We start from the raw sequence: 21,006 nt of genomic DNA, 5'->3' as shown, positions 1-21,006 counted from the left end.
TAGTGAGCCCACATGCAGGACGAGAGACTAGCTGCTGGGTGATGGGGGAATCCATGTTCAACTCTTGGCTCATGAATCCCCTCTGCTACCTGACTAAAGATGGATGGCATGCCTGCAAAGGGAAATGGTGCCATACAAATATTGTGGAGCAGATGGTTTGTATTCGGAATGAACAGTTTTGCTCCCAGACTGCTCTAGGGTCTGTCCAGAAGAGTTTGTTGGCACAAACGCACAATCATGAGAGAGCAACGCCGGTCACCAGGCCTTCCAAGGATGTGTCAGGATGGGAAGAAAAAGGCACGGGGTAATAGCAGCTATTCTGGACTCTTGCTTATGGATGGGCTGCTATGAATGGATCCACAGACTCTAGTTCCTCTGAAATCTCACATTGCAAATCACCGATGCCACCTTCCAACTTGCTATGAGCCATCATGTTGTCTATTCAGGCCACCATCCTACAACAAAAGGACACCAACAAAAGGCTAATCTTACTTTATCTGACAGCACTTCAGAAGATCCATACAAAACAGAACGAATTATGTTAGTACATTTGCTTTGTTCCTGTCTTGTGGTGACTTTGTACTCCTGCCACAGTGTCTACAGCATGGCTGAGGGAAGGCAGCTGACTTACACAATCTCATACAGTTCAAAGCTGGCTGTGAAGCAATTGGACAGGCACTGGTGGAGGTACAGATATTGTTAACCACCGAGAAGACAGCTGCTTAAGATCTGTGGAGTCATTGCCACCTCCTGCTCCATTCCATGTAACCCTACTCTCTCTCACTCAGTCATCGGGTGCAGGGTGATCCTAAGACATTGTGAGCCCTTGTCCCAGTATCAGGTCTTATTGATTTACTTTTGACTCAAGCTCATTAGAATTAACTTTATGTGGACTTTTACTGGATAGTGCAAAACACATTGCTTGTCACGTAGAAGAGGTTTTAAAACAGTGAATTATTGTTGGAACAGACACTTTAGAATTCAATTAAAGGTCTGATCAGTCTGTACACCAAGGGCTGTAACATGTTTAATTTCTGCAGCTAATTCTTGCAAGGTTTGGTCATGAGTGTAAGTTTAATTACTGTATGCCTAATAAATCTCTGAACATCTGACAGTTATTGCTGTGAACCCTATTATTTCAGGAATAGATTAGAAGCAAGAACATCTATCCCCTAACACACATATAGACATTGAAGACTTCTGATTATGTTATTATCTTAACTTAGTTATTTAACTTACAAAGCTACATTTGGAATGCTATGTGCAGCTTTGTGAGTGTTGATATTGTGATATGCTCTTGTATAGGTGTATCTAGTTTGAACCATGTATTCGCAAAGGTTTATGTAACACTGCTTAGGTTACTGCAAAGTCGCAATTCAATGGAATTGCATGGGAATACCCAGTGATATTCCCAAACATTTATGTCAATTTAACAACCTGGAGAGAGCCTGCATGGTAAATGTCTTTTGAAGTGCAAAAATGAGAAATAAATATCACCTTTTTTAAAATTTGGGAATAAATGATGAGGAAATCTTTGAACATAAAAGGAAGCCTAGATTCCAGAGCTGATCCATCTGCTGATGAAAGGCTTAAGCCTGAAATGTCGATTCTCCTGCTCCTGAGATGCTGCCTGACCTGTTGTGCTTTTTCCAGCTCGACTCTGATCTCCAGCTTCTACAGTCCTTACTTTCTCCATCTGCTTACAGCCAAGGCTTGCAAGAATTGCCTGATACCCTGATGCAGTTTGCTGCACTACTGTCCAGAAATATCTGAATATTGTCCTGCACAGGTGGAGCTAGCACAGTTGTACCACAGAGTAGGGAAAAGATTATTGGAAGGGGAAAAGGGTAGGCTGGTTTTAGCTGCATTATTAATATGGAAACTTTTTTACTGTGAGTTTGAGTAGTTCTTTCATGGCTCTTGGTTAAGCTACTGTTGAGCCTGATAAGAGTTGGAATTTGTGTCAACACAAGCACTGATGTTCAGCAATTTCTGAAATGGACCAAACTGAGAACAAAAACTTCAATCCGATATTTCAATGAGCCAGTGGCTGCCTTTAAAAGAAGGCAATAATCCTTGATCTGGCACAAATAGACGCTACAATTTCCCTTTGTTAAAATTCGAATTTGTTTTCTGCTCCTGAAATAAGTACAACCACATTAAATTTAGATTGCAAAGTACTCAAAAAGCATAATTTGTTTGCACTTTAAGAAATTCTCTATTAAAAAATATTTTCCTAAATACCAGGGTAACATTTGCAATGCAGTCACCCTTTCTTAATTTATTACTTCCTGTATATGTTAGTAAATGGCCTCTGCCTGATTTCCCTATGATTTACAATGATTGCATTCTATGTAATGTGTAATTATATTTTGTTTTACAGTTGATTGTATCCATTATTTTTAAAGCAGAACTGAAAAATAGACATCATTGCATCACATGTCCAGATATTTTTAAATGAGTGTATATTAAGAATTAATTACAATGGGAGATGAGCTAATGATTTAGATGATAAATGCTTTAAGTGGCATAAACTAGCCATATAAAACACAGATTCAAACTTTCTGTACTGAACTGACTGGTCTCAAATAGGTCAAAAATAGGGAATAATAATCAGCTTCCATTCTATTATATCTACCATGCTTGAGGGAAGGAGAAAATGTACATTGGTGAGTTTCTGCTCCTTTTCACTATTCAGTAACATACATAGCAACTATAATGGAAACAATATCAGGCACAGTTTGATGTCTCACACAAGATCACTTTTTTGATACTTGGGAAAGGAGAGAAGTCACTTTTAGAAGTTACCGAAGGGTTATTAGCGCAAAGGCAGTTTTACCGGAACATGAATAGAGAGCCAAATTCAGAAACTGCAAAAAAATGGAATTAACATAAAGAAGAAAGGAAGAACCCGTGCATTTGCATAGCACTTCTCATGACTTCAGGATGTTCTGTTGCATTTCCTAGTCGATGAATTACTTCAGAAGTGTAGTCACTGCTGAAAAGAACCATTACAGATGTGAGACCCCAGTGCTCACTTAGACAATTGCATTTGCCATGAGCAACAGAACAAAGGCTTTTCTCCTTTATTAAAGTCACTGTTCACTTGCTAACAAGAATAAGATGTTTAATTTCTAATTTTTGATGTTCTAGAGATGTTTTATTCACAACGACCAGTGCTGTTTGATGAATGATCCTAGTATTTCTACCCTCTAAGGCAGAGGTATAGCTGTAGAAATTGTACTTTGCTGTGGGTACTTGAAGTGGCTTGTTGAAATATCACAGCCAGACCATTTTTATTCGGTCTTATTACATTCGTTTTTAATTGAAAATGGTACATTTCATATCACATTCTCTTGTTTCTGATTTGACTTTAATGAGCAAATTTAGGTTGAAGTCCTGTAACAGTACATTGATAATATCATCTTTGTATAACAAAAAGCATTCTATGGAGGTAAAGTTGACTGGCGATGATAAAGAATGAAAAGGATAAGTGTTGTGTGAACTTTCACACGGTGTTTTAATTTTGCAAATATTTCTTGTATATCAAATGTGGCACGCAATAAAGTGATAGTTTGACATATGGATCATACAACACACAAACTGTTGAATAAACAATTATTTTATTGCCAACAAATACAATTGAAATGTTCAGTTTATTTTAGGCCATAGCTAAATTGAGATTGAATGCCTTTCATTGGCAAATCACATGAGAAAAATAGTGATTGTGCTTTGACTTTAACAAACAATATCCATGAATGGTTCCATTACATTAAGCATGAGTGATTGTATTTTTCAACCAGTTCAGCACGAATTCACGCAACTGCTATTATCAATCTGCTCTATCAATCAGCCAAACTACTGTAAAAATAATTAGGGTTGTGTGGTGCAGAAGATGGAAAGACATCACTTTAAAGTTCCAGTGTAATTGTCTCCCTAATAAATCTGGTGTAGACTGTGGGAGGCACAAATAACATTTCATTCTCAAGTTATTAATGTTTTCCTGGATCCAATTGTGAGGATATATGTTAAAGAAGGAGCCTATCTTCCTTCTTGAATAAGAAAGTCAGCAAATTGTGGTTGTGATGACTATAAATCAATCTGAAAAAAAGATTCACCAGTTTGAGCGTTTTTAAAAGTCATAGTTGGGGTGGATATATTTATGTGTGCAATGTGTAAAACATGGAGTAGTGAGTTAACAATCCATTATTTATCTTTCCCAACTGATTTTCATGGAAATCAGACTCATGAGAGATGAATCGCTCAATATCACCCAATTTACTCAAAGTCAGCATTTAACCCCATTATTGAAAGATCCTCATATATATTTCTTCTAATTGTCATGTATTCTAAATGCTTCTTTATATTAAACAACAATATAAAAGCTTAAGAAGTAATCATCTCAGTCGACTATTCAGCCCGGACACCCTGCCAGCCATTCAACAAGATCATGGCCTGAACTCCTCTTTCCTGCCAGCTCACCACAGCCATCAACTCATTGACATTTTTTTAAAAATGTCAACCCACCTCCTGTTCAAACACTTTTAGTGATTTTGCCTCCACGACTCTCTGGTTTAGAGAATTCCAAACATTCACTGGTTTCCAGCAGAAGAAATTCCTTCATGTTTCAGGTTTAAATGAATGCCCCCTTATTTTGTAACTATGTCTTCTAGTTCAAGATTCCCCTATTAGTGGAAGCATACCTCAAAATCTACTCTGTGAATCCCTCTTAATTAGACTTATAGTCATCTGCTGTTGGTTCCGAAACCAAAGAATAATGATTCACTGGCCGACCATTTTTTTTCAACACTTCGTATGTCTTAGTTTTTTTTAACCACCTTCACCACCTTTGTTAATCATGATTTGGAGATGCCAGTGTTGGACTGGGGTGTACAAAGTTAACCTGGTGTTGTGTGATTTTTAACTTTGTTAGTCATGGGTGTTTCATCCTTTTCATCACACCCTTTTTTTGACTGGAATGAATTTTTGCTAAGCCTTTGTAAAATATCTACTTAAATGTCTGCTACTGCTTGTCTCATAACCATCCCCTTAGTCTATTTACCCAGCATGCTTTAGATAAATTCAAATTGACCTTGTTTAATTTGAGTGCATTAGTTTGAAACCCAAGTTTCTCTATTTCAATCTGAATTTGAAATTCAGCCATGCTATGATCTTTACCCTCAGAGGATCTTCAATAATGTGATCTCTTATTAATCCTATCTCATTACACATTACTCTGTCTACAATAGTTTGTACCTGTATATATTCTGCAATGTACTGTTCTAAGGAAATGATCTCTGATGCATTCAACAGATTCGTATTTCAGGCTATCTGATTTGTCCAGATAATATGCAGATTAAAATCACCCATGATTGTTGTACTGCCCTTGTTAAACATCTCCATCATTTCCCGATTATACTTTGTTCTACAGTGAAGGGTCTCTTTGGGGGGTCTAGTGACAATGCACACTCTTGATGTCTTTCCCTTGCTCATCCAAACTGATTCCACATTATGATCCACTGTACCTACATGAATACTCACCACTGCAATGACAGCTTTTGTTCTGAACAGAACTACCTGATCATTTGGTTTATCTTCTGATGCATCAATAACCTTGAATATTGTGTTCTCAGTCTTGGTCACTTTGCAACTATGTCTCCATAATAGCCATCAAGCCATTTCTATCTCGTGCCATCAACTCATCTATCTCATTGTAATCAGATAAAGAGACTTGACCATTGCCATTTTACCATTATTACTGACCGTGGTTCTAATTTCTGTTGCTCTCTTCGACATATATTTTCTATCCCTTCCTGTCACATTTTGCTTATCATGTGTCACTTCACTAACCTGCATCGGTGCTCTCATGATTCTTTTTGAGTTCATAAACTGCCCTTCAAGTGAATCATTCTCTAAGCAATTAGTTTAAAGCACGATATACAACCCTCGCTATATGATTCACCAAGAAAACTGACCGAGCATGTTTCAAATTAAGCTCTTTCCAGTAGAATTGTTGTCACTTTCCCCAGTCCGGGTTCCAATGTCTGATGAATCAGAGCCATTTCTGTCTCACCAATCTTTGAGCCATCCATTTACCTCTCTGATCTTATTTACCACGTGCCAGTTTGCGTTTGGATCAGGTAGTAATCCAAGAATTGTTAGCTTTGGCTTTTTAAATAAGCCCTGCTAAATTTCTTATAATGCCTCAGCAGATTCTTTGTCCTTGCCCCATATAAGTCATTTGTACTTACATTGACTGCACTCCCCAAGTTTCTCTCCAGCTCAGAAGAGATGTGCTGAACCTTGGCACCAGGTAGGCAACACGGCCTTGGGATCTCTGTCTTTGTTCAGAGAACAGTAATCTACTCCCCAACTCTTCAATCTCCTATCGCTGCTACACTCTTCTCCCTTCACCTGACCATGGTGCTGTGGTCAGCTTGCTCATCTTCCATGCAGTCTGTGCCCTCAAATCTCCTGGGAGCAATATCCTATTGGGAAAAGGCACTCATAGCAGCACCTCCAAATTTAAACTCTGAAAATGCTTCATTTGCAGTCACACCCTGCCCAGTCTCTGACCATGGACCAAGTTTGCAGTAGTTAATGCCAGGGGTGTGACAGTCTCCTGAAATACAGTTCCCAGGTTCCTGACACCTCCCCCCCTCCTCTCATGAGGATGCAGCCAATACTACAGCTCATGACCTCTGAGCCAGAGTTGCTCGAGCAGCCAGCAGTTGCCACTGATGTCATCAGCATGGTTCACACCACGATCCACCAGCTCCCACACGCAACAGCTGCAACGCATCGCCGGCCCAGTCATGTTAAACATTTCAAACATGAATGTCTTAACTGTACCACTCATAATGTGTTGACCAATTACAAGAGACACAGATTAAATACCCAAACATCTTCTACTTGTTGCTGCACTTTGGCTCTGACAGGTTGAAACAGGTTGCAGCGCACTCTGTTGCCAGTTTTTCTTTCCTGACATTGCTTCCCTTCTCACTCAACTCCACCCTTCTCATTATGAAACTCTTTCCCCACTGAGTGCCTTCTGCTCTTTCAGAAGCACAAGGTCTTCCTCTCTCTCTTTCGATGCTAATCTTTGCCTCCAGGGTCCTCATCTCTTTTGTTCTTTAGCTGGAAATACAGTACCAAAGGAGATGAGGCATGTAAGAGTAGAAATTCTTTTATCCAACCACATTTTCAAGTGTGAATTCGGCATTGGATATACAAGTTCGGTTATTGAGTGCCCAGTAAAAGAAGCAATCACAAGTAACCAGTTTTATTGGAGCCATATTGGTAAAAGCCGACATCAGCCATTCACCATTCACAATAGTAGCAATTAATATTTGCTTCATTAAATTATTTTAATGAGGGTTCCTTTAGAAACTTGGCGTTTGAGAGCCTTTCATCCCCTCTGTCCTTTACCTGTCAGAAAAGCATGTTGCTGATAGAATGCTATTCCAAGGGATTTCTAACCTCGTTGGTTCCTGGTTTGCTAACAGGAAGCAGAAAGTCAGAATAGGGTGGTCTTTTTCAGGCTGGCACAATGTCCTAAGTGGCAAGCCACATGGGTCAGTGCTGAGGCGTCAAGTCTTCACCATTTATATAAATGATTTGGGTGAAGGGATCCAAGATATGGGAGCTAAATCTGCTGATGACACAAACAAGTAGGAAAGTGAGTTGTGAAGAGGTGTTGCTGAACAAAGAGACCTTGGAGTGCAGGTTCATAGCTCCTCGAAAGTGAAGTCACAGGTAGATAGGATAGTGAAGAAGGTGTTTGGTATGCCTTCCTTTATTGGTCAGAGTATTGAGTTCAGGAGTTGGGAGGTCATGTTGAAGCTGTACAGGACATTGGTCAGGCCACTGTTGGAATATTGCGTGCAATTCTGGTCTCCTTCCTTTCGGAAAGATGTTGTGAAACATGAAATGGTTCAGAAAAGATTTACAAGGATGTTGCAAGGTTGGAGGACTTGAGCTACAGAGAGAGGTTGAATAGGCTGGGGCTGTTTTCCCTGGAGTGTCGGAGGCTGAGGGGTGACCTTATAGAGGTTTATAAAATCATGAGGGGCATGGACAGGATAAATAGACAAAGTTTTTTTCCCTGGAGTTGGAGGAATCCAGAACTAGAGGGCTTAGGTTTAGGGTGAGAGAGGAAAGATATAAAAGAGACCTAAGGGGCAACTTTTTCACACAGAGGGTGGTACATGTATGACATGAATAGCCAGAAGAAGTGGTGGAGGCTGGTACAATTGCAAAATTTAAAAGGCATCTGGATGGGTATAAGAATGGAAGGTTTTGGAGGGATATGGGCTGGGTGCTGGAAGGTGAGAGTTGATTGCGTTGGGATATCTGGTGTTTCCGTGCTGTACATCTCTATGATTTGATGACACTAGAAGCCTTCAAAGTGATATCGATTGGTTAAATGAATGTGGAAAATGGTGAAATTTTACCTGAAATTGTAAAAAGAGAAGCATATTGCAGAGCTTTGCCAGTCAGAGCGAACTGGGTGTCCAAGTGCATGAATCACAGAAGATTAGGCTGCAGGTAAGCAAGCAATCAGGAAAATGAATCAAGTGTTCTCGTTCATTGTGAGGGGATTTAAACACAAGAGTACAAAGGTAATGCTTCGGTTTTACAAGGCATTGGTGCGATCACAACAGGAGTACTCTGTATTCTACTGTACTCACAGAAAGATGCTAATGCATTAAGAACAGTTCAGAGAAGGTTTACTAGGTTAATATCTGGAATTAGCAGATCACTTATGCGGAAAGCCTGGATAGAGTAGGCCTGTATCCTTTGGAATTTAGAAGAATTATAGAATCATACAGCATGGAAACAGACCTCTCGGTCCAACCTGTCTATGCCGACCATAATCCAAAACCAAACTAGTCCCACCTGTCTGCACCTGGCCCATATCCCTCCAAACATTTCATATTCATGCGCTCACCCAAATGCCTCTAGAAGTTCATTCCACACATGAGCCAGTCTCTGTGTAAAAAGGTTGCCCCTCATATCTTTGTTAAATCTTTATCCTTTCACCTTAAAATATGCCCTTACTCTTGAAATCCCCCCACCCGAGGGAAAAGCACCTGCTGTTCACCTTATCTATACCTCTCTATCAGGTCACCTCTCAAACTTTTCTGCTCCAATCAAATGTGCCTTAATTGAAACCTGTGAGATCCTGAGGGGACTTGTCTGGGTAGATATTGAAAGGATGTTACCTCTTGTGCGAGAATCTAGAACAAGGGGTCAGAGTTTTAAAAATAAGACATCATACATTTAAAACAGGTGTAGAAGCAGTTTTTCTTCCAGAGGGTTGAGAGTCTTTGGAATTCCCTCCCTCAAAATGCAGAATCTAACTATTTTTAAGACAGAGGTAGGTAGACTTTTAATGACTGAGAAGGTGAAAGATTATCAAGGATATGCAGGAATGTGGAGTTGATGATATGATCAGTTCAGCCATGTTTGTATTGAATGGTGGAGCAGGTTTCAAAAGAGTCAGCAGCATATTCTTCTTTGTTATTCTTTACGTTCATCTTTCTTGACAACTAATGTTTGCCTGTTACGGATTTTGGGGGCAATACTTTTGGCTGTTTTGGCAGTTGACCAGGGTTTGAGCAGCTGAAATGTTGACCTTTGGCTACAGTTGCACTGTTTGCCTTAACTGGCTGCAAGTGTACTGAAAAAGAATCAGTATGTTGCTAGGGTTATATTGAAGCTATCAGTGTGGCAACAACACAAATAGTAACATGACAATGGAGACATGATCAGGGTCAAAGATGACAACAAGCAAGAAGCCAGTGTTGTTGTCCAGGTCAGGATGTCACACCCTAAAATACTACAGCAGCGGCTATACTTTAGCAATGTCTGGTATAGCAGCAGGAGAAATAGGGACCAAACACTCTGGCTCAAGTAATAGCGGCTCTTAATTTTCCTATAACCAGCTGCTTCAGGCTGCAACCAGTGACTTCCACGTGGTGAGTAAGATTACAATTCTGACAGACACAAACATATTCCTTGTTTTCAAGATGCTAGTAATGCATCACTTTCCTTTGGTGGCTAGTGTTGGGATCCATTATTAAGGTTAGGCAGTGTAAGAAACTTTATTGTTAGGTAGTGCTCACGTAAGGTAGTATTAGCAAGTCTGGAACTTGTTAGCTTCACTAGACAACAGTAAGCTATTATGTTACACTAAGAACAGACTGAAAAGCTGATGGCATAGCCTTAAGAGGCCCCAGGGAGGGTGAAAAGATAACAGGACATTGGAACCGTGTTAAATTGCACGTAGCTCAAACTGAGGTAACAGAATGTTATCAGCTCGGGACCAATGTCATACGAGTATACCGTATCCTACCAAATAAGGATGTAGCACTGGGATGCGAGGGGCTAAAAAGCTAGACAAAGAGAACAATAGACAGAAGGCGCTTTCTCCAGTGAGCTGAAAACACCTCACTGTATTTTGTGTACGGCTCTCTCTCAGTAAACAGCTTATATTTTGAATCAGATCCAGTGTTTCTCTCCTTCAAATGAACACGGGGACGGTAGCCCGTCCTAACACTACTTAGGAGCCAAAACATCTCAGATTTAGATTAGATTTTTTTTATATATAGATTAGATTTCCTGCAGTGTGGAAAAAGACCCTTCAGCCCAGCAAGTTCACACCGACCCTCCGAAGAGCAACCCACCCAGACCCATTTCCTTCTGGCTATTGCAGCTAACACTATGGGGCAATTTAGCATGGCCAATTCACCTTACCTGCACATCTTTGGACTGTAGGAGGAAGCTGGAGCACCCAAAGGAAACCCACGCAGACACGGGGAGAATGTGCAAACTCCACACAGACAGTCGCCCAAGGCTGGAATTGAACCTGGAACCGTGAGGCTGCAGTGCTAACCACTGAACCATCGTGCCACCCTAGATTTCCCTGGATGCAAGACGTCCTTCACATTTGGCCTGCTCTTTCCTTGTCATGAATCAGCTATGGTTTATAGGAGGAAACTGTTGCAGTGCTCCAATGTTCATCTAGAGTCGGCACTAGGCCTGTGCCTGGTCTCTGTGGCAATAACCACCATGTCTCTACATTGCTCCAAACCTCTGTCCCTTCATGTCTGTGACCCACAGCAATATGTCTAGCTCCGCAAAAACAGAAGAGTTCTCCAGAGCTCTTATGGGGCACGGATTAGTCTGGTGCAGCTGTTCAGCAAAGCAGACTTTGTGTTTCCGATGTTTTGTTACTTTCTGCAATGTTTAAGTGAGAAGAGCTTTTGAAATGGATGATCTCCTCACCTCCTGTCCTTTGACATCAGGACTGTGAGAATGGTTCACTGGTGAGATGATGTTCAAGGCTATCCCACATCAATATCTAATTGTAGTACTGAAGAGTGAAGTGTAACCAAGGTGTGAGGAGCCTATGGTGATACTCTTGAGGATAGTAGCTGTTGTAAACTGTGGCATTAAGAGCAAAAGGATCTAGAGTGATTGTGGGATGCTGCTGGTTGCCACAGCAGAGGTTGAGGTGGTGACAACCAGAATTGGAGTTAGGAATCACCAGGTATAACCCTGAGCATATCATTGCACTTATTCCTACAGAACCAAATCTGTCAGGCAATGGGGTGACTTTCACCTCCTGGGCCTCTAAAGCCAAGCAAAAAGTGTGTCATTCCCAAAGTGCTCCACTGGAATCCCCATCATGGTGTTCCAAAAGTGAAGGGCCCCTTTCAACATTTGTATGTGTTATCATCTACAAAGCTGTCTTCAGATTGCCTGCATCCAAAGTGCACCTACTCCTTTAAGAAGTGTGAGCTGACTTTAAAGTGTATTAGGAAAACCAACATTCAAACTGAATAGGCAGCTACAATTCAACAGTTTGTTAAGCCTGATAGCCTATCTGTTGAAATATAATGAGCATCCTTGATAAATGATCAAGGCTTGTCCCATGCAGCCACATACTTCAGTGCGCACTGCCAGGACTTAGATGCATTTCTGCTCTGTGTGCGCATTTAACATAGTTAAGTGTAGGAACTATCAAGATGTATCTTTTATGTCATACAGTTTAAAGCTTGTTATTAAAACATTGATTCTCTTTCAGTCTCAAGTATCCATTAGTGTCGAGGACTGGGAAGATACAAAAGATACCAAAGAGCACATGAGTTATTGCACCAATCACTACCACCGGAACTCGACGTCCAGTGACCAATCAGATCATCCTTTACTGAGGCGTAAAAGCATGCAGTGGGCAAGGCGCCTTAGCCGAAAAGCACCAAAACACTCTAATAAAGTAACAGAGCGGATTAATCGTCAGCGCATGACATTATGCAAAAGGTCGGAGAGACAAGAACTGGCTGAACTAGTAAAAACCCGAATGAAGCACCTCGGCCTTTCAACGACAGGATATGGTAAGGTCAAACAGCTACAAAATTTGTTTTTACTTAAAATTTATAGCACAGAAACATCAACTGGTCTATGCTAGTGTTTATGCTTTACACAGACAGACTTCCTTCCCACCCTACTTCATCTCACCTTTTCTGTATATCCTTAATTCCTTTCTTCCTTGTGTACTTATCCCCTTAAATTTATCTATGTTTTTTTCCTTCAGCTACATCATGTAGTGCAGATTCCATGTTTTAATCATTTGTCTGAATAAAACCGTTTTTCCTGATTTTTCATTGGATTCAATAGTAACTATCACAATAATGGCCTAACTTTGGACTCCCCCCTCAAGTGTAAAGTGCTTCTCTATGGCTATCTTCTAACTTTAAAGTTCTCTAATAAATCATCCCACAATCTTCTCTTTTCTGGAGAAACAAAATCCTGCCTCTTTCTCAGGATATGATAGAACCTCTCATTTCTGTCATCATCTTTTTAAAATATTTTTTGAACTTTCTACAGCCCTTCCAGAACTTAGACAAACCACTCTGTGTGATCTAGAGAAACTTATATACAAATTGAATGTAAGTTCTGATTTGCTATTCATTTTTCACAAAACTGAACTGGAGTGGTAGTTTGCACATATCATGGCCTTGTAAAGATATTGTTCATGATCTGTATATATGTGCCCCTAAATTGTGTTGCTCTTCTGTCACATTTAGACATTATTATGATAATTATTATGCATATAATAAGCTGTTAACATGCTGAAGAATGAAAATATGCTTACGTCCTTTGCTGGTCAGATGATGATGTAATGCTGTATGTACACACATCACAAAGGGTTACAATAACCTTTTTATTAATAGCATTCGGCAGAGCATGTACATCCAGGAACAAAGAAGTCACAGGTAATAATAAATTAATCTACCTTTGAAAGCTTTGAGCAAAAAGATTTGGTCTATATTGCAGCAATTAATTTAGCCTCAGGACTAAGTAAAATGTGTAGCACAGTGGTAAGTTAAAGATTTGACTTTCACACTCTGAATTGCCAGCTTGTTGTAAAAGGTTATATTCTTCAAAATAAACTTTTTGCTGTGACATCAGACACAAACCTGTGTTCCTACTTCCCTTTGATACCCTCTTCCTGTGTTGACGGTATAGCCACATGAGTGAGAAAAGCCCATTGGTACCCTGACCTTTTCACTTTTTTAAGTTTACATGGCTTAATTGTGGAAATTATCCCAGGCATTCTCGATCCTCTTCTTAGAGATATCCAGAGACACGCTTCCAAAGGTGATCACTAGAATGCCAATCAAGACTGGCATGCCTTCTTATTATCGTTTTCTTGTAATCTGATAATTCTGAATGAAGTGGTACCATTGCTTTGATTGAAATTTGATAGTTTACTACAAATAAAAACATCTAGTTTAATGTTCTGAAAAAGTTGTTATATTGTTATTCTAAGTATATTCACTTTGAGTTATATCACCTGCTGAAAATAATTATCACAGCTAAGTCAGAAGGAGTGAACCAATTGCAGCCCTCTCCTCCACTGGTCACAATAAAGTCTGAATTTGAAATGGGAGTTATTATTGTTAATTATATATATGTGTCAAGCTGCAAATAGCTCAGTTAACTAGTCAGTCAATCTCCTTAAGTAAAAAGTAAATAACTAGTTTAATGCTACTAAAACATCAAGGATGCAAAGATTATTAACAGACTGTTTAAACTGTGCAGTTACGGTCAGTTCTGCTTAACACGTGTTTCTTCAACACAAATTGGCCACAACACAATTGAAAAATTTGACCATTATTTGTAGAACGCAAACTTGCCTTACCGGTATTGACTATAATGTGATTCTGGTCCCATTGGTTTAAATGTGCTGCTTTCGCGTGCTTTTCTTATAATACAAGATTGCATGGGAACAGAACTATTGCATTGTATCAGAACAGACTGTGCATACAACTAGTATCCTTTTTGAAAATAACACAACAAATTAAAATAAGCTCAAATTCTGAGGGAAAAATATACTCTGCGGTGTGTTATATTGAAGTGATTTGTCTGAGTAACAGATAAATTGAAGGAATAAAAGATTACAGATTGTCCAAGTGTTTTTCTGGACCTGAAGTCACTTTTCACACAAGCTGGATCAGGTATGGCTGGCTGACTTTGGGTTTCTGGATACAGAGATGGTGTAGATTTCAATTTTGTCTTTAGGAACCCTCCACTTGCTATGATGAGGTTTTCCAGTGGGTTTTCAACTGGCACAGTTTGCTGAGAAGGGTTTCAGGTAAAGAAAAGAGGGGAAAGGCTGTTGCTCCAAGTTATCTCTCAGACTGCTTGTGCTCAAATCCAATTATACGCACATAACAGGTCATGTGACCTATCTCAGCAAGCATTTCAGACTCAGTAATTCCAGCCAAGCAGCTTGTGATCTTTGCAAATGCAACATATTGCATCAGCCTCTCATTTGTTGCAAAATATTCCTTACACACTCTCCAGGATATAAATATATCGTAAATTAGTCATTTGGATAGCACGTCATTGTAACATAATCAATGAACTATTCTCACTGTATGTGCTGTGCAATTGTTCAATGGAAAAACTCGTTTTGTGAACTTAAACAACCTAATAGAAATTTATATTCCCGAAGGAAAGAAGTTTGGTTGAGTTGTATTTCGAGTGACCAGTCTAAATTCAAATCTGCTCTCATAACTTTGCAGAATAGTAGGATTGGGGACTGGGGTACAGTAGGATTGAGAAGTTTGTTTTGAGCAGAGTGAGGATGTTTCAATGATCATTCATGCTTGTTCAGATTTTGATAATTTTGATTTATTTGAGGTCACCATGCGGTAAGTTGCCATAGTGATACTCAGCCTCTTGGAACTGGAATAAATAAATTGATGAACAACACCATGTCAGTCACCTCCAGTAAAGCCTTGGAGATTGCTTTTCTTGATCTGAGCTGGGGATTAAGATGTAACCACCACATCAGGCCATGGATTACTGGTATCACTGGACTGCCAATCCACAGGCCCACGTAATGTCGTGGGGACCCCAGTTCAACTCTTGCCACAGCAATTTAAATTTAATGTAAAAAATTTGGAATTACGCATCGACCGGTGACTATGGTTCCACTGTTGACTGTCGGGGAAATCCTCATCTGGTTCACAAATGTCTTTTAGGGAAGGGAACCGCCATTCTTACCTGGTCTGGCCTACATGTGACTCCAGGGCCACAGCAATGGGGTTGACTCTTAACTGCCCTCTGGGCAATAACAGATGGGCATTGAAAGCTGGCCTAACCAACATCACCCTCATCCTATGAATGAATAAAAAAAAACTGTTTTCTGAGCCAGACATGAGCTCCATTGGAATACAACAAGAATCTCATTTTCGATCTACAATGTGTCCTTTATTAGCAGAGCACTTTGTCTCTGTAGAAACCGCTTTCAAGATAATGTGCCATTTTGGAAGGCCCTCACTTAAGTCAGAAGTATCGGTTTAGGAGATTTGCTCAAAAATGATATTTTCTTTCAAAGGTCCCATTGATACAACGGATTCAAGAAACTTTCACCTAAAACCTTCATTAATCACATTTTGGCTGCCTTGCAAGAAATCAAATTGTCATCAATTAGGAATAAAGACAGAGAGTGCTGGAGAGAGCCAGTAGGTCTGGCAGCATCTGTGGTCAGAGACGCATAGTCAATGTTTCAAGTCTAAAAACTGTCCTTAGTAACTTGAGAAAAATAGTATCTGGTGGCTCCAACTCACCATGTGCTCCTATAGTTTCCACCTCCCCCTGTTAGGTAAAGGGGAAGTACAATGAGATGTTCTTGTACATCAGTCAATGAATGCAAGCATGCAGGTACAGCAGGCAGTGAAGAAAGCCAATGGCATGCTAGCCTTCATAACAAGAGGAATTGAGTATAGGAGCAAAGAGGTCCTTCTGCGGCTGTGCAGGGCCCAGGTGAGACCACACCTGGAGTGTTGTGTGCAGTTTTGGTCTCCAAATTTAAGGAAGGACATTCTGGCTATTGATGGAGTGCAGTGTAAGTTCACGAGGTCAATTCCTGGAATGGCGGGACTATCATATGTTGAAAGATTGGAGCAACTGGGCTTGTATACACTTGAGTTTTGAAGGATGAGAGAGGATCTGGAGGCAGGAAACATGCTTCCACTGATGGGTGAGTCCAGAACCAGAGGACACCATTTTAAAATAAGGAGTAGGCTATTTAGAACAGAGTTGAGGAGAAACTTCTTCACCCAGAGAGTGATGGATATGTGGAATGCTCTGCTGCAGAAGGCAGTGGAGGCCAAGTCTCTGGAAACTTCAAGAAAGAAATGGATAGAGCTCTTAAGGATGGTGGAATCAAGAGTTATGGGGATAAGGCAGGAACAGGATACTGATTGTGGATGATCAGCCATGATCATAATGAATGGTAGTGCTGGCTCAAAGGGCCGAATGGCCTACTCCTGCACCTATTGTCTATTGTCAATATTTCCAGATACTCTCCCATTGAAAGTGATTGCCTGTGTATCCATTTACGAACGTTGGCAATGGACAACTATTAGAGAGTGAAGAAACTTTGGTCAAAACCACAACGTCCATCAAGATTGAAACCCTTGCTGATTTTCCTTTTCTTCTAACCTGGAAATTCTGGTGGGTAAAATGACATCCGCATCAGTAATGCTCCAGCTTTGCCACAAATAATGGTGTCGGATTGCCATCTATAGATGCACAAAGCATGTTGGTGGATTGATATAATGGAGGTCTTTAGGGTTATTAGATACAGTTAAAGTAGAGATGTTTCCACTTGTGTGCAGTTAAGTCCAAACATAAATATAAAGTACCCATAAGTAAATTGAATAGAGAATTCAAGAGAAGCTTATTTGCTCGGAATGCAAAATTACAACTCAAAGTAGTGGTTGAGACAAATAGTACCAATAGGCGCAGCTAGATGAACAAAAAGGAATAAGATAAAAAGATTGTGCTGATGGATGTGAGTGTGGGAGGAGTGATGAGGTGCTGAATTGAATTAGAAATGGTGTCATTTAAAAGCATTGCTTCCCAGAGGGAAAATGGTAGTGTAGCAGTTATGGCAGTGGACTTGCAATCCACTGACCCAGATAACTTCCATGGGAACATGGTTCAAATCTCACTGTGGCAGTGGGTGGAATTGAAATTAAATCAATAAATTTGGATTATCAAACTACTCTTAATGATGGTAACAATCTCTGCTATCATCTGATTCTTCACTTGGTCTGGCTCCATTACCACAGCAATGTGGTTACTTCTGATGTGGCCAAATTCAACAAGGATGGGGAACTAATTCTCACCTTCCAAGTGACCAGCGCACTCCATGAAGTAATACAAAAAGCAGAAAGCATAGTGAAATGTTGTTCTTTCAGAAAGCTCCATCAGTTAAAGTTTTCTGTTGAGAGAAGTATGTTATTGTTGCATGGTGGTATAAAGAGATATGATCAAAGGTGTATTGGTGAAATTGAGACAAAGATCGAATGAAATGGTTGAAAATTTTTGAATGTGCCAAATGGTCAAATCCTGTTCACAGTTGCATATTTTAATAAGTTCTGTAAATTATAAATTATAAATTATCTATAAATTATCTATAAATTATAAATATATAAATTATATATTTTCAAACGGTTTTGATCTCTGATGTTTATTTGAAACCAATGTTAGTTGTTGCTGTGATATTTTTGCAAGACAGAAAAAAGACAATGTGCCACATGGAAAGTCAGCACCTAGTAACTTGAGCTGTTGTGGTGCAGTGGTAGTGTCCCTGCCTCTGAGCCATGAGGCCTGACTTCAAGCCTCACCTACCCCAGGGCATGTAATAAAATCTCTGAACGGGTTGATTAGAAAAAAAATCAACACTCAACAATTTGGTTTAATCCAAAATCGATAGCACATAAGATTAGATACACAAATGGCAACCAGAGAGTACTATTATGCTTTTAAGTTTATCATGTTTAGTACAAGGAATTTTCCCAGGTCCTTTGAGACAGTTTTAGAGCCAAGGCAAGGTGGAAAACAGTGGGACAATTGTATGATCAGTTCCTGATGCCTTCTGCCTTTGCCAGAGGTGGCTAGTGTAGAATATCAGCATCCAGTGCAGCAGTGATAGGCAACACATTGGATTTAAGAGTGTGGTGCTGGAAAAGCACAGGCAGCATCCAAGGAGCAGGAAAAGCCTTTCATTGGTAATGAGGCTGGAAGCCTCGGGTGTGGAGAGGTAAATGGGAGGGGGCTGGGTCGAAGGTAGCTGAGAGTACAATAGGTGGATGGAGGTGAGGGTAAAGATGATAAGTCAGAGGGGAGGGTGGAGCGGCTAGGTGGGAAGGAAATGGACAGATGGGACAGGTCATGAGGACGGTGCTGAGCTGGAAGGTTGAAACTGGGGTAAGGTGGGGGAAGGAGAATTTAGGTAACTGGTGAAATCCACATTGATGCCATGGGGTTGAAGGTCCCGAGGTGGAAGATGGGGCATTCTTCCTCCAGGGGTCGGGTGGTAAGGAAGTGACAATGGAGGAGGCCCAGGACCTGCCTGTCCTCGGCAGAGTGGGAGGGGGAGTTCAAGTTCACCATGGAGTTCACCGTGGGTGGCACTGCTGCCTCACAGCGCCAGAGACCTGGGTTCAATTCCTGCCTCAGGCGACTCTCTGTGTGGAGTTTGCACATTCTCCCTATGTCTGCGTGGGTTTCCTCCGGGTGCTCCGGTTTCCTCCCACAGTCCAAAAAATGTGCAGGTGAGGTGAATTGGCCATGCTAAATTGCCCGTAGTGTGAGGTCATAGAATGGGTCTGGGTGGGTTGAGCTTCGGAGGGTCGGTGGAGACTTGTTGGGCCAAAGGGCCTGTTTCAATACTGTAAGTAATCTAATCTAATCTAAAAAAAAGTGTTCGGCCTTGGGGCAGTAAGGTTGATTGGTGCGGGTGTCCCGGAGATGTTCTCTGAAGTGTCCTGCAAGTAGGTGTCCTGTCTCCCCAATGGGGAGGAAACCTATGCAATGGATACAGTAAATGACACGTGTGCAAGTGCAGGTGAAACTTTGGATGTGGAAGGCTCCTTTGGGGCCTTGGACTGAGGTGAGGAAGGAGGTGTGGGCGAAGGTTTTGCAATTGCTGCAGTGGCAGGGGAAGGTGCCGAGAGGGGAGGGTGGATTGTTAGGGGGCATAGGCCTGACAAGGTAGTTGCAGAGGGAACAGTCTTTATGGAAAGTGGATAGGGGTGGGGAGGGAAATATATCTCTGGTGGTGGTGTCCATTTGTAGGTGGCAGAAATGGCAGAGGATGATGTGTTGTATACGGAGGTTGGTAGGGTAGAAGGTGAAGACTGGAGGGGCGTTCTGTCCTTGTTGCAGTTGGAGTGGTGGGATTTGAGGGCGGATTTGCGGGAAGTGGATGAGACATGCTGGAGGGCATTATCAACCATGTGGGAGGGAAATTGTGATGTTTAAAGAAGGAGGCCATCTGGTGTGTTCTGTGGTGGAACTCGTCCTCCTGGGAGCAGATATGGTGGAGACAGAATAATTGGGAATAAGGGATAACATTTATACAGGAGACAGGGTGGGAGGGGGTGTAATTCAGGTAGTTGCGGGAGTTGGTGGGTTTGTAGAAAATATCAGAGTTGAGTCAGTCACTGCTAAGGGAGATGGAGAGGTCCAGGAAGGGGAGAGAAGTGTCAGAGATGGTCCAGGTGAATTTAAAGTCACAGTGGAATGAATGTCTTGGTGAAGTTGATGAAGTGTTCAACCTTCTCGTGGGAGCACGAGATTGTGCCAATGCAGTCATCAATGAAGCCTCCGCCTCCGAGCTTACTTTTTCAATCAAGACTTCAGCCCACCTTCCAGGACCCCTTTGCCTGTGTCCAACACGCCCCATCCACTGGACGCTCTGTGCCAGTCTGCTACCTGCCCTCAACCTCGTTCTTTCCAATTTCCACTGAGACATTGACCGCCTCAACCTGTCCACCCCCTCACCCACTCCAAATTTTCATCCTCCTAACGTGCAGCCCTCCACTCCCTCTGCTCTAACCCCAACCTCACCATGAAACCAGCTGACAAGGGGGGAGATGCAGTGGTAGTTGGGGTGCACTGACCTCTACAACGCTGAAGCCAGCCACCAACTTGAAGACACCTCTTCCTACCGCACCCTCTCATCACCAAACCATCATCTCCCAGACCATAAACAACCTCATCACCTCAGGGGATCTTCTATCCACAGCTTCCAACATCATAGTTCGGGAACCCTACAACATCGGGTTCCACCTCCTACCCAAGATCCACAAGCCTATCCCGGCCAACCCATCATCCCGGCCTGCTCCTACCCCCCCAAACTCATCTCCACATACCTTGATGCTGACCTATCCTCCTCCCCACCCCCCCCACCCCACGCCGGTCCACACCACCCATGCTCTCCATCTCCTCCAAGATTTCCGTTTCCCTGGCCCCCAACGCCTCATTTTCACCACAAACATCCAGTCCCTCTACACCTCCATCCGCCACAACGAGGGCCTCCAAGCCCTCCATTTCTTCCTCTCCTGACGTACCCACCAGTACCCTTCCACTGCATTCTCATTCATTTGGCTGAACTTGTCCTCATCCTCAATAATT

General features: G+C 41.5%; 1 protein-coding gene across 4 annotated transcripts in view; it reads left to right on the top strand.

Moving 5' to 3' along the window:
- kcnt2 (potassium channel, subfamily T, member 2) overlaps positions 1 to 21,006 on the top strand; it is a 686,368-nt gene that overhangs the window by 574,931 nt on the left and 90,431 nt on the right. For 2 of the 4 annotated variants that reach the window (XM_060829714.1, XM_060829713.1), the window contains one exon: positions 12,092 to 12,398. In XM_060829714.1, the coding sequence (XP_060685697.1) occupies positions 12,092 to 12,398 (307 nt within the window). Of the gene's footprint in view, positions 1 to 7,566; positions 7,594 to 7,744; positions 7,756 to 12,091; positions 12,399 to 21,006 lie in introns of all 4 variants that reach the window. The other 2 variants (XM_060829715.1, XM_060829712.1) reach the window with 2 other exon arrangements.

The sequence above is a fragment of the Hemiscyllium ocellatum genome, chromosome 9, assembly GCF_020745735.1.
Source record: "Hemiscyllium ocellatum isolate sHemOce1 chromosome 9, sHemOce1.pat.X.cur, whole genome shotgun sequence".
Lineage (NCBI taxonomy): Eukaryota > Metazoa > Chordata > Chondrichthyes > Orectolobiformes > Hemiscylliidae > Hemiscyllium > Hemiscyllium ocellatum.
Note: the sequence above shows the minus strand (reverse complement) of the source record. Positions and strands in the feature narration are given on the sequence as shown.